General features: G+C 38.4%; 1 protein-coding gene across 1 annotated transcript in view; it reads left to right on the top strand.

Annotated features, from left to right (window-relative positions):
- The window catches only part of LOC126293657 (synaptic vesicle glycoprotein 2A-like), a 161905-nt gene extending 157092 nt beyond the window's left edge, over positions 1–4813 (top strand). Inside the window, exon 12 of the mRNA XM_049986942.1 lies at positions 4604–4813. Coding sequence (XP_049842899.1) covers positions 4604–4665 — 62 coding nt within the window. The 3' untranslated portion in view covers positions 4666–4813. The remainder of the gene's footprint in view (positions 1–4603) is intronic.
- The last annotated feature ends 9681 nt before the right edge of the window (positions 4814–14494 follow it).

Raw genomic sequence — 14494 nt, 5'->3', positions numbered from 1 at the left:
GTCGGAAACAAAGACTCACAATTGCTAGATGTTAAGACAGGAGTTCCACAAGGTTCTGTCCTTGGGCCCTTCCTTTTTATAATTGCAGTCAATGATTTACCCCATTGTATCCCCAATACTGTTATCTGTTATGCTGATGACACAGCTTTGCTTGCTCAGCATGAGAACATGTCAGTTCTGGAAGATATGATGCGAGATGGCCTGGAAGCGGCACTAAATTGGTTCTCATCAAGTACACTGCTTTGCAATCCTGATAAAAACCAGCAGATTATACTTGGATTGTCAAAAGAGATAGAGGTGAAAGCAGTTAAAATTCTAGGAATTCATGTAGATTCTAAGTTAACGTGGGAAACACACATCAACCATATCTGCACAAAATTGTCTCGAGTTATGTATTTAATGTGGAAACTGAGAAGCCTAGTGACGAAAGAATATTTAAGAGTTATTTATTTTGGACTCTTTCAGTCACATATAGAATATGGACTGCTGATATGGGGACACTCTCTTCACATCACTGAAGTTCTAAAAATTCAGAAGAAAGTGATAAGGGCAATGAGCAATTCTGGTAGATTAGAGCACTGCCGGCCACTGTTCATTCAGCTGAAAATATTAACAGTTATTAATCTTTATATATACACCTCAGCATTGTATGCAAAAAACAATATAGCAGATTTCGAAATGAGAGAAAACATACACCACCATAATACCAGAGGCAAAACAAAATTAGACATACCTAGGCACAGGCTGACAAGAACAGGAAATGCCCATCTAATCAATAGTATAAAAATATTTAATAAACTTCCATTTTCTTCTCGGTCGGCTCACATAAGTAGCTTCAGGAGCAAGCTACTAAAATGGTTACTAATCAATCCTTTTTACAATATAACAGAATTTATGAATATAAAATCAATTGACATTAATTTTTAAGTATTTCATTATGTGATGTCACTGAATGTATTTATCTTATGTTATGGTGTATGTTAGCATCTATGGGTACTATTTGCAATGTTCATTTAGCTTTAAGATATTATTCAAGGAAAGTGTTATATTATATCCATGTAAATTGCCTATTCCACCTCAGGTGGTCAATGGTGAATAAAGAATATGAATATGAATATGAATATCCCACTGTTTTACTTTTAAAAAATGCAAAGGAAAGTCATCTAATTATCAGATATACGGGAGGGGGGGGGGGGGGGGGGGAAAGGAAAAGAAAAAAGAAAGGGAAAACGCCCAGGAATCAAATACAGACCAGCAGTCTGGTGGTACAACACCTGTAGATAAGTTACAGAATTGGTAGACGTATCATTTTGTAGCAAAGAAACTAAAGTTTGATTTACATAGTGCATCAGTATCCCATTCCACCACCAGTGGTGCGAGCATAGTGCACTGTCAAAATGGCTACCTTTGCTGGTGCAGGATGTGCTTGCTGCATATTTTGGGTATCTGGATATACTTGAAAACTTTTTAATTCCATAGATCGATGAAGATGAATGAGATGGTATGATTTACTATTAGCAAGATGATGCACCATTTCATTTCCTTGGGAAAGTTTGACGTTTTCTCAGTAATCGCTCCCAGATTGCTGGATTGCCTGTGGAGAACCAATTGCATAGCCACCTTGCTCCTCAGACTTGACACCATTGGATTTCTTTCACTCAGGTTTCATTAAAGACCATGTGTATGTTCCTCCCTTGCCAAACAATTTAGCCAACCTACATTTTCATGTAAAGCTTGGGTTGTTTGCTAAAAATGACACATTTACCAAGTCTATCAGTTATCTCACTAAATTTCTATATGATTCTAAAGCTACATAAAAGTCCTTGTTGGGTCACCTTGTATATTAATACAATATGTTTGTTCGTAGATTATCCTTCAGTGCTATGCAGTGAAAATAGAATTTTCCATGATAGACTTTGGCCTTGATTTTCTTCAAAAACACGTCTGTTTATTTTCAATATAGAACATCCTAGTAAAACATGGCCAAAATCAGTGACACACATGTCAGACCCTCCGCTTGTAACATTATTACTGAATCAAGGGTTCATGGTTGCATCTTTTAAAGATTAACTGCAATCAGTAAATCTGTTGTCACACATGGGCATTTTTGGTTGAAAGAAAAAAAGATTGTAATATACTATATTTTCATTTTTGCAGATCTTTTATTTGTTATTGATTGCAAATGCTGCAGTCAAGAGCTTTTTTTTATACCTAATGAAAGTAATCAACATAAATTATCTGCCCAACATGGTTCATAACTAAACTGAGTAGCAAAACTTTGACATGGAAGGAGCAATAGAGGAAGTGATAGGATATTTTGGAAGAGCAATAAGAAAGCACAGGGAACAGAAACCAATTCTGATGATCATAAATGGCATATCCAATGTGGCTGAGTGTATGGAACATTAAGAACACTAAAGTAACTGACAAAATGCTGAGTGTAGAACATAGCCTCAGAAGAAACAAAGCAAAGATGAATGAGGCGAAGAGAGGTCGAAAGCAGAACAGTGACTCACTTAAAATCTTGACTGTGAGCAACACAGTAATGGAAGGGGTGGAAGAATTTTCCTGTCCAGGGAACAAGATTACACATGGTGGTTTGAAGCAAGAAAGGTATGAGATGTGGATTAGCACATGTCACATAAAGAAATGAGGAAGAATTGCCTGAAAATGTATACCTGCTGCACAGTGTTGTACAGAAGTGAAGTGTGGACCATTGGAATTCAAGAGGAGAAGAAATCAGAAGCATTTGAAAGATAGGCCATTGAAGAATGTTAAAAATTAAATGGTCACATTAAATATTAAAAGAAAAATATGAACGAAAGAACATGTTAACCGGACATCTGCTTCAGCATCCAGCAACAGTTGGCATGCCACTGAAAGAAATAGTAGAGGAGAAAACTGTTGGGGTGGATGGATAGTAGAATATTTAGTACAGAAAAAAGACGATGTTGGTTGTAGTAGTTACATAGATGTTCAAAAATTAGCTGGGATGGGACAAGATAGAGGATGGCATTAAAACCGTCAATAGACTAAGAAATTGAGAAAGAAAAACATGACTCCAACTGGGTATCTCTGGGTACTTTTGAAATTAGTTGTTATTTATGGTCCCCTCTAGGGGCACTGACTGGCAATCACATGTTGCTACTCTTTCACACTTTGACTAAATAATCCAAAAATAAATAAAAATTATTGAAATTAACATTTGACGAGAGATTTGTTTTGATTTAATTTGTTGGCCTTTAGGTTACACCATAGAGCCAGCACGTACTCTCATGCTTAGAAAAGATATACAAGTATTTACATAAAATTAGTATTAGAATGCAGTGAACTCTCACTAATCTTGCCCTCAATGATTAGGCTTCTCAGTAATATGGCCCCCTTCTGGCATCTAGTCATTCAAGTAGAAGTGACTTGCACAACAATGAATTATTGTGCACAAAAGTGTTTGTTAGTTTATTACCATGTTAAACAATGCTACACTGTTTGAAATGGTGGCTTTCTTTATAGTTCACTAGCATTGCTTCTATAAGGAAACATGTTACATTAGATCTCAAGCAAAGCTCAAAACTTTAGATAAGTTAAATCAAGGTTCTTCACAGAAAGTCATGGTTGCAGAGTACAGTGTTGGATGAGCAATTATTTATGACATCAGAAAGAAAGTTGATGCTATTTGACAGCATGTAACCCAAATGGAGAGAGTGTTGTGAAAACGGAAGGTTATGCAAAACTGTGAGAATAATGAACTGGCTGTAGCTGTTTAAAGATGGTTCATACAACAATGCATTAAAGGAATTATTGATAATTAAGAAAAAGCAGTTGCATTTAACAGACAACTTGGTGGCAGTAACTTGTCTGCAGCAAGTGAGGTTCGCCTGCTGAACTAGAAAAAAGGACACAGCATGCAACAACTGACGGTCACTGGGGAAAATTGGTCAGCGATTGAAAAAGATACAAAAGCATTTCTAAAGAAGATACCGAAGATATCAGAGGAAAAATATTCACCTGCTAATGCCTTGTACAGTGCTGATGAAATGGCCACCTCCTACAAAATCATTCCTTCAAAGTTTTAGCTGCCAAGAATGAGAAGCAACGTAGTTTGTACAACAAACAAAAACAGCACATGACATTAATGACACGTTGTAATGCAAATGGGAGTTATAAACTATCACTTATGAACATTGGGAGCCTCAACATCCACACTGTTTTCAACACGTAGACAGAATAAGATTACCAGTGCAAAATTGCGCTCAGAAGGATGCATGAAAGGACACAGAAATATTTTATTGGTAATTCTACAAAACACCTTTAGCTGCTGTGAGAAAAGAGCTGAATAAGAAAAAAAGGTTCTTCTGAAAGCTATCCTTCCAACTGACAATCCACCCAGTGGTCCTCCTGATGTGACTCTAAGGTCCAATGGTACACAAGCACTGCTTCTTCCATCCAACATGATGGCCCTAATTCAGTCAAGGAATTTTGAAATTAATGAAGTATCATAACCAAACTGAGCGTCAGTTTGTGCATCTTGTATTACAATGTTTGCCACTCGATTGCATTGCGCTGCTTCACAAACTAATGGAAGGTCCTTCCTCCTCGTTTGCAGCATGCGGCCTTGCATCGACGTTGCTGCCATCAGAAGCGAAGTTGAAGGAGCTACGTGGCTGAGGGTGTCCACACCGACATCGGCTGTTCTTTCTCCCGACGTTCTGTTGTACACTGCTTGCAATCTTGTGAACTCAAGCGCTATACCAAAATTATACATATTATTTTTGTTACATTTTAATTGTTTTAATAAAGTGAAAATCTCTTTTTATCTTTCATTTACATATATTTGGTGCATAAGTTCATAGTGTTTTTTGTTTTGCTTTGTTGGAATTCCACTTGCTGTGAGTTTATTTATCAATTCTCATTTTTTATTTGTTGTTCACTGTTCTGTTTCAGTTTACACATTCCCATTTTGTCATTTGGAGATAATGAGTGGAACTGTGGACGCCAGAGAATGAAGTGCCAAGAGGAGAAATGGGAACATTTTTGACATATTCTTCTGTTTCAATGCCATGTATAGTGATAATACCATTGGACAGTGCACAGAAAGAAAATAGTTTTATTGTCTTACAGAGGATCATTTTTCACTAGGAAGACCTTCGAGGTTCAGTGAAGATCATTTAAATGCATTAATCCACAATGACCCACACCATTGTACTCGAGAACTGGTAAAACTGACAAACTCTGATCATTCCAGCATTATGTGACATTTGCACACTACGAAGAAGGTTCAGAAATTGGGTGTATGGGTCCTGCATGCTCTCAACCAAAAATCATTAAAATGAATAGGTGGCCATATGTGCATCTCTGCTTGCTCGTAATCAACTGGCTCATGAACAACACCGACCAGTCCTGTCCTGTGTAATTACCAGTGGCAAGAACTGGTGTCTTTATGGTAATGTGAGGAAATGAAAGGAATGGTTGAGCCCAAACAAAGCAGCATCTCCTAGTACAAAGACATGTGTGCATCCACAAAAGATAATGTTATGCATCTGGTGGAACAGAAACTCTGTGGAGAACTAAAAGTTGCTTTCCAAAGGTGCTGACATTTATTGTCAACAAATGAGACGTCTTGCAGACACAATCTAAAAACAGTGACCAGGAACACTGTGTGAAGTGATCCTATTCGATGATGATGCACTTTCACGTTCTGCTAGACTGACAAAAAACACTATAAAGGAACTGGGTTGGGAAGTAATTCCACAACCACCATATCCACCATAACTTGTGCCTCAGATTTTCATCTTTTCTACTCTCTATCTAACAACCATTAAGGAACTTCCTTTTCGGATGCACTCCGAACATTGCTCGATAACTTCTTCGCCTCAAAACCGCGTGATTTCTATTATTTCAGAATCGAGAAGTAACCACAGCACTGGCAAATTGTTATAAACAGTGGAGGAGAATATATTATTGATGACTTAAGTCTGTCATGTGTATATGTTGTGTTTATTAAACTTATGGCGGAACACAGAAAACTTATGCACAAACTCAATAATATGATTTTTATGATTATTGTAATTATTATTATTATTTTCATTCTTCAATATTCCTCTGACCCTTTCTGCTTCATTATACCTTTCACATATCTATGTTCATTATGGTGTTTTTTTTAATATATTTATATTTTGATTAAATTATTATTCTCTCGTGAAGTTTCAGAAATCTGTTGTGAGTTTTGCCCCACTTCTTTGCCAGAAAAGCAAAGACTTTTCAAAACCTTAAGTACTGTATGTGATAGTTTATGTGTCACCTGAAATCGTTTCTAGAAGGCGTAGCATTTTCAAGATTAAGAACAGAGTTCGCATTGCCACTTAATTTATTTGTGTCGTGATCATATTCGATCACCACCGGATATGAGACATAGCAACTAGGAACAGAGAAACCTAAGGGACCAGACAGAGCTGGAAATTTTCTTAGCTGTACTACACCACACGTTAAAAGAAACTGGATTGAAATCACACACAAGGTAAATGGCAAAGCGCCTTCTGCCTTAATTACATTTGCCGACATGCAGTCGGTCCCTGGTAGCTGTATGAAAACTATAAAAAGACCGATATTTCTGTTGCCATTAATAGGAGATGGATAGCATGGAAATACTTTAAGTAATAAGCAGGCACTACAGTATTTGAGAGCACAATAACCAATTTAATTATCTTAGTCAGTATTGCTAACAATAGGCTCCGTACAATTTCAGTTTTCCATCTTGCTGGTTGTTTCTTTAAATAAAGCCCTTTAATATCTTCAATATTTCATCTTAGATGCACACATAAATTCTTACATGCATTGCAAAATAGTAATATTTTATAATAACTAATTAGTGATTGCGGACCACGCCACATACGCATCCGCCGTCTTTTAAAAATGTATCAGGACTATGATAACAGAAGAGGATTACAGTTCTTCAGCTGTCAAAAAATAAGAAACACAAAATATCGCTATCGAAACAATTTATGAATAATTCGTATTCTGCGCCATGGCTCGTAAGATATTGTTTGAAATATCAGGTGGTCGCTGCTCAGCGACGATCTAAGAAATTGTTAACACAAATTGTATGGCTTTTACGAGCTTGCATGGTCGGATTAACGAATTTAAGTTTATTTAAGCTATCGAACCAGATACTAATATTACACTGCCTCCCACGAGGAGGGCAGGAATACTTTCGTCCTCATGTCACTCGTAATATTAGTGGCTTTCAATACATGTCTGTCGCTGAAATTAAGTAGTCATATAGTAAGTACTATACACTTGACGTTTCATAAAGTTACAATAATAGAGAAAATATTCGTTGTTAAGACCATCAGTACGAACTTGTCTTTGTGCAGTTCAACTGCATCTGTGTTTTGATCGCAGGGTTTCTTAACATCTACAACTACATTCACAATACAGAGTTATATACATTACGTGGAGAAGATAGGTATTGTCGCAGAGAAAAAAATACATATACCTACATATAAATACATATACCTACATAATCCTAAAATGCTTACAAACTATGGAATTGACATGACATTTTCATTATTCTTTCACGTATTTTCCAAATTTTCAATGTCTCTACAAGCTCGATACGCTCGTGTTTATTTCATCGTAATATTCCTTCTTATTTTACACACATTTTACATTGGTTCGTGGATTACACTGTCTCGTCGAATTGCTTGTCAAGAATCGCCCACGATGGGAGTCCCTTTTCTATCATTTCACTGAGTGGAATTGCTGTGCATTAGTATTACTTAAAATTATCGGTTTATTTACAATGGGGCAGGATGGGTAAAGATCATTTCTTTCTTTCTTTCATTTCGCACAGCGGTTGAGGCAAATATCAACCTCGTTCTGACCGTGACCGAAATTTATTCTAGTCGTGACCATTTTATTCTTTGCTTAATGCAAACCGTTTTCTTTCAGTCTCTAAAATATGATGTTTGCTATGTACATATAGAACGATGTCCTCCAAAGTAGTATGAAGTCTCAATTATTGTCGGAGCGAGGCACGGGGACCCGGCCATTAAAGTTTCACGGATTATTTCGTCATGCGACGCTGCGCGGCAATGTTGACGGACCAACATCGGCCAGTATCGCGCGCGCAATGGGAGGTTGGGTGTGTGTTGTGTTGTCCGCCAATAACTTGCTGCGTTTAAAGCACGTTGTTTGAGGATTGCTGCTGTTGCTTCACCGAGGAAGCCTGCACGAAGTCATCTCGTCGTACCACTTGTCAACTGTCCGTATTGGACTCACAGGTAAGTGGAAAGAAGTTATTTTGTTGGCATGGCGAACGATAGTTATTCACTGACAGTTGCACACGTTAAAAATAAAACTGATACACACAGGGTGTGGTATAAAGAGTCGTGACACATACTCACTTTTCGACGCACAAATTTGTCACTTTCCTTTTGATAGGCGTTCGTGAGCTAAACGTCGTCCTTCATCTCATTTTCTCTTTGCAAGAATAACACTTTCACAGAAGGGTAACAAGATACCTTGACTAATGATATTTATATAGATTGCTTATATCTACATCTATATTCTTAATCTAATGGTCACGTCCGGTACAGAACTGCTGTTGATCGTTTCTTTATTCCTCTCTCTTGCCCACCAGTTAAAATCTGCGTCTTCCACTTAAAACTATTTTTCCAGCTCCTCTTATAAACTCAGCTACCAGTTTCATTTATTCTTTACCGCCAAATTCTTATTACATTTTAAACCGTCTCAAAGACAAACTAATTGACTTCCTCTTTGAGAACATGCCTCTTTTTATCACTCTTTTGTTTGTGTTCATTAACTTATGTTTACTGTGTTATTTTAATTGAAGACAGCCTCCAACAAGAGAGACTGCCTCCTTTTCCATGCGGAATACTGTTCGCTTAAACACATATGGGCGATGACTAACTAATTGCGCGTGTTACAAAGACAACAAACTCAATTGCATGCCAAACAAGTGGCTTGGCTTTAATTGGCTTCAACAAGCAAAATTTAACTGACCTCTCGAACGTACACGCTTTTCATATGAATTGCTTCACCCACACAGTACAAGTAAACCTCTACGAGCTGATCCTTGGAATAGGTTGTGTGAAGGATTATCAGGGGCCGGTATTTTGGATAAGATTTTATAAAGGAACATAAAAAAATCAGCATTTAAAAAATCTGGACATTATACAAATTATCATACTAAGCAAGAAACATTTATATGCGAGCGCTTATGCTGCTGCAATTGCTTTTTGCATGTCATTCACTTAGAAAATATAATTGATTCATTTACATGCCTCAATGCATATGCTTGTTTCACCAATTATTTACTTGGTTACTTGACTCTGTATCCTTCCACAAGAAGCTGTCATCCATTTTTTGCGGCATTGCTCTGTAAAGCATTACGGACTCCTGTTATTAATCGCTACATTTAGTCATACGGCTGGCATTTCTTAGGTATGGAACTTATAGCATTATCTCTACCCTTTCTTTTACTTTTGAGTCAGCATGACTTATCTGCCATAGACTTTAAAACTCTGTTCCTAACGAAGTTTTCCACATACATTACTTCTTCTAAGCATCGGATCTTACACATGTTCTTTAGTATATTATAATTTACTCTTTTTTTTTTAAGGTTATGTGTCGCTCTCATTATGATATTCTGTTATTCTATGATTCGAGTCACGAAAAGTTATGACCTTTTATTTTACACATGACTACATTTTGTCCTCAGAGAGACTTTAGTTTCTCATTAATTAAAAAAAAAATCCATCATTATAAGACCTGAGAGAAGGGCACTGATCACCCCTACGTCTTTGATTTATACATCTCTGGGGCTGATTACCACACGAGCATGCATCTTACATTTATATACTTAAAAATAGTGCCAAGTTCTGACTTTGACTTTTCCTCTGCCTGTATTCAATTAACAAATCGGTACAAACTTTCCTCATAGAGTCAGCACTGTATGATGACCGCCAGACTTATTAACTTCTGGCTTGTCATTTTTCTTGAGTTATCATTCGACGTCGACGACTTACCTTGTTCTCTGATGGTGCTTCGTAATTGCCTCGTACAACTAACACCTGCAAGTTTCTTGTTTTACCATTGTGGAATTTCCTTAAGTCACTATGGTGGAACAGACCTTTAATCCTTCCAGTCACGGGGTTGGGTGGCAAGTAACTTTCTGTGTGCGGCTTCCTGACAATAACATACAGGCCTTCGTAAACGCGTTGCCACTTAAGATTGTCCTTTCATAGCTTCGGTGGTTTAAAATGAGTCCTTAGTAAGATTCTCTCCCCTTCTCTATTCTCAATAACCTTATTTTCCCCTTTGTAAAATGCCCACTTACGGAGGTTTTCATACGTTGTCAGTGAAATCAACACCTGCCTGATTTTGGTGTCTAAACTAGTTTCTTGTTCTTCCACCTTAGGAAGAGGATTGATCCATTCATTTCGCTCTTTGTTGGCTGACATGAGTTCATGCGGTGTGAAGCCTGTTGACAAGAGTGGAAGATTATTAATAATCTCTTCTAACGGAGTAACAAGTTCGACCCACTTAGTTTGCCTGTTAGGAACTTTGGTCCTAATGAATCGATTATATTCCTCGAGGTCGGTAATAGGCTATTAAAATTTGCTGAATGCCTTGGCGAGCGAGGAATTCACACCAAGTACGACAAATGAAGGTCGAACCATTGTCGGACAGCATCGGCTAGGATACGCCGAATCGTGGGAAATAATCACTTTCTAAACGCCTTACAATTGGCCTGGCGCAAGAAGATTTTGCTGCATACAATCTAATGTGTTTTGTGAAATTTTCGAGAATGGCTATTAGATACTTTGCAACTCCCCGTCCAGTCGGGTACGGTCCAGCCATATCAACATTCATGAGTTGATTTGGTTGTATTCCGAAGAATAGGATTGTGGGGAATCAACGTAGAAATATTTAGTGCTTTTGCCTTCTGGCAGATGATACAATCTCTTAGCAACTTATGTACTTCGTGATGCAGATTTGGAACATAACAATATGAAGAAATTTTTCTTTTACATTTCTACGGGCCATAGTGATCCCAGGAAATGTGTGTGTGCCTCAATAGATGTTCAACAAAAGCTTTTGAAATACATACGCACCATCATCTGTCGATAGGTCCGAAAGTTTTGTGAAATAGAACCAGATTATGCAATTTATAAAATCTCGACACTTTATGATTAGGCTTTTCTGTGAGGACCTGCTTAACTTTTTTCCATTTTGGATCAGTATCTTGGAGAGCTCAGATATCTTTACACAACTGAAGGAAATATTTTCTGTGGATCGGGTCTTTCATTAAGATAATCCTGTAATTAGACATTTGTTCCACTAACTCGCTGCTTTCAGGCAATCCTTCTGGTGATGGGGATAAAGCGTCGGCAATGACATTGTCTTTTCCTTTTATATATACTGCTTGAAAATCATATTGCTGTAGAAACATACTCCACCTGGTTAAGCGGGGTTGTTGAAGCTTACAAGTTTGAAGAAGAAAGAGTGCCTAATGATCAGAAAAGACTTTGATCATCTTACCATAGATGTAGTAGTTAAATCTTTTAAATGCCCGGATGATGGCAAGGGCTTCGAGCTCCATAACAGAATACGACTTCTTGCATTCTTATAAGACTCGAGTAGCGAAGCTGATTGCTTCAACTTGCTCACGTCCATCAACGATGTCGATTTGGAACAAACAGGATCAAATGCCCACAAAGGAAGCATCGGACATAATACAAAATTCTTTATCCATCTTAGGATGATGAAGAATACTGCTGTTAACAAGACTATTTTTAATTTGTTCAAACCCTTTCTGACTCTCAGAATCCGAATTCCAATACACATTCTTTCTTAACAGATTATGAAGAGCTTCGTTGTTCATTGCCTGACTCGACATGAAACGCCTGAAGAATGACGCAATACCTAAAAAACCTTTCAGCTGTCTTTTTGTTGTAAGTATGGGAAAATTCTTAATCGCTGGCAACTTCTCAGAATCGGGCCTAATCCCTTCTGCTGTGATGATATGTCCTAAGAACTTGATCTCACTCTTACCGAATTTTGACTTTTGAAGATTGGCCGTAGCTCCATAATGATTAAATCTTTTAAATACTGCTGCGGTGTCATCACATGGTCTTGCCATGTTTTCGAAGCTATTAGGACGTCATCCATATTCACAGTTATTTCATCAATAACTCCGGTCCTAGAACATAGTATAACGCTGAGATAAAAACTCCCGCACTCACATCCAGTCATAAGGGAATGACTGTAAAGTGATAAGATCGGTCTGCAAATATGAATGCCGAGTATTTTGTAGACTCAGGCGCTAATCTCACCTGCCAATAACGGTTTTTTAAGCTAATTGTGCTGAGGAATTTAACTCCATTAAACTTCTGCAAGTGTTCTTCCAGGGCTTCGGGTCTCATTCGAATCGGTACTATTATTTTGTTTATCAGCCTTGCGTCTAAAACTAATCTGACACTGAAACTTCCTGGCGGATTAAAACTGTGTGCCGAGCCGAGACTCGAACTCGGGACCTTTGTCTTTCGCGGGCAAATGTTCTACCAACTGAGCTACCCAAGCACGACTCACGCTCCCTCCTCACAGCTTTACTTCTCCCAGTACCTCGTCTCCTGACACTTCCATCAGATTTTAAAACTGATAACAAGGGGCTCGAATACGGAAAAAGTGACTGCTCAATCACATTCCAGAGTAACATTTTCCTAATCTCTCGTTTGACAGCTTTACGTCGCGATTGGGGAACTGCGTAGCTCATTTTGCAGCAGGTCTTATGGGTAAGCACGTCCATACGATACTCATATCCCTTTATTACTCCATGTCTGTTGGAGAACATCTGCACATGACAAACTAACAAGACAAAAAGTTCACTCAATTGATCCTTAGTCAAACAGTCACTTCAAAATCTTTGTTAGGCCTGTATAACTATTTCTTGTGAGGTAGTAAGTCAAGATACTCGTCTTCACAAATATATACAGTATTTGTTTCATCATCTGCCAGTCCGTAACTTTGTCTGTCAATGAAGTACCGCACCTTTAATAGACATTTGTTAAGCGGTGATTTCACCTTGCTGCGTAACAAAGTTTTTGTTACCTCCTGCTGGCTCACCGTTAATCTACAAGTCCCATTTTCAATGTCAATTTTTGCTTTTGTCAGTTTGAGAAACTCCATTCCAAGGAGGCATGGTACCGATAGGTTCTTTACTACAAGGTTCAAAATAGTTCATATGGCTCTGAGCACTACGGGACTAAACTTCTTAGGTCATCAGTCCCCTAGAACTTAGAACTACTTAAACCTAACTAACCTAAGGACATCACACACATCCATGCCCGAGGCAGGATTTGAACTTGCGACCGTAGCGGTCGCACGGTTCCAGACTGTAGCGCCTAGAACCTCTCGGCCACTCCGGCCGGCTTTATTACAAGAAAATTGGATATAATAGAAATAGTCAATATTTACTTGAAGTTCCGCTTGCAAGCTTACACGCTGTGTCATAGGACCTATTGCTCCAGACACCGTACAGCCTTGTATAGGGAGCGATAAAACTTACTCACTGAAGAAATTTTCTTGAGCAAACATGAAAACATTAACATTGGCTCCCGTATCAATAATAGCGATTATGGGCATATTGACTATTGAAATCTTGGTAGAAACTTAAACTTGTTCGTCCCGTATGTCGTCACTGTCATTATTGTCAGTCTCTTGTAATACGTCATCACGTAAGTCGGTGCCTCTGTCATACTTTATCGCACGTACTTGAAATGAGTTGATGCATTCCGTGCCCCCATCTCGTTCTGCAGCATTCTTGTGGAGGCTAAAAAAAATGCTGTTTATAGTTTTCCTAATTGTGGTGGTTCTCCCTATCGGATATCGTCCTTAACGCCTCTTCCGTTTCGTGTTGGAGCTGTGACTGTGGCACGAAGGGTGACGGACAAGGATCTTGTCCCGTGTACGATCCACTTTGCGTGTAATAGATTTGTGCAGACCTTTGCCGTTTCGGCTTCGGATTTCCTGCATATCATTTGAGTGATCGTAAAAATTTATATTTGTCGGAGGTCGGAATGTGTTCTGGGCCATATAGTGTATTGTGTTGTCATTATAAGCAAAATGTTGTTGTTCTCCCCTCGTCCCCTGCCATTTATTTGATTTCCACTCCCGCGTCCTGTTAAAGGCTGCCAGCCGGAGTGGCCGAGCGGTTCTAGGCGCTTCAGTCTGAAACCGCGCGACCGCTACGGTCGCAGGTTCGAATCCTGCCTCGGGCATGGATGTGTGTGATGTTCTTAGGTTAGCTGGGTTTAAGTAGTTTTAAGTTCTAGGGGACTGATGACCTCAGATGTTAAGTCCCATAGTGCTCAGAGCCATTAGAACAAATTTTTTTGTTAAAGTCTGGTCCACTCTGATAATTGTCTTGCTGTGGTGGTTTGTTTCCGTACTGATTTTGTGGATAATTGAGTGT

The sequence above is a fragment of the Schistocerca gregaria genome, chromosome 10, assembly GCF_023897955.1.
Source record: "Schistocerca gregaria isolate iqSchGreg1 chromosome 10, iqSchGreg1.2, whole genome shotgun sequence".
In the NCBI taxonomy this organism is placed as follows: Eukaryota; Metazoa; Arthropoda; class Insecta; order Orthoptera; family Acrididae; genus Schistocerca; species Schistocerca gregaria.
The sequence above is the reverse complement of the archived record's forward strand: the minus strand, read 5'-3'. Positions and strand labels throughout refer to the sequence as shown.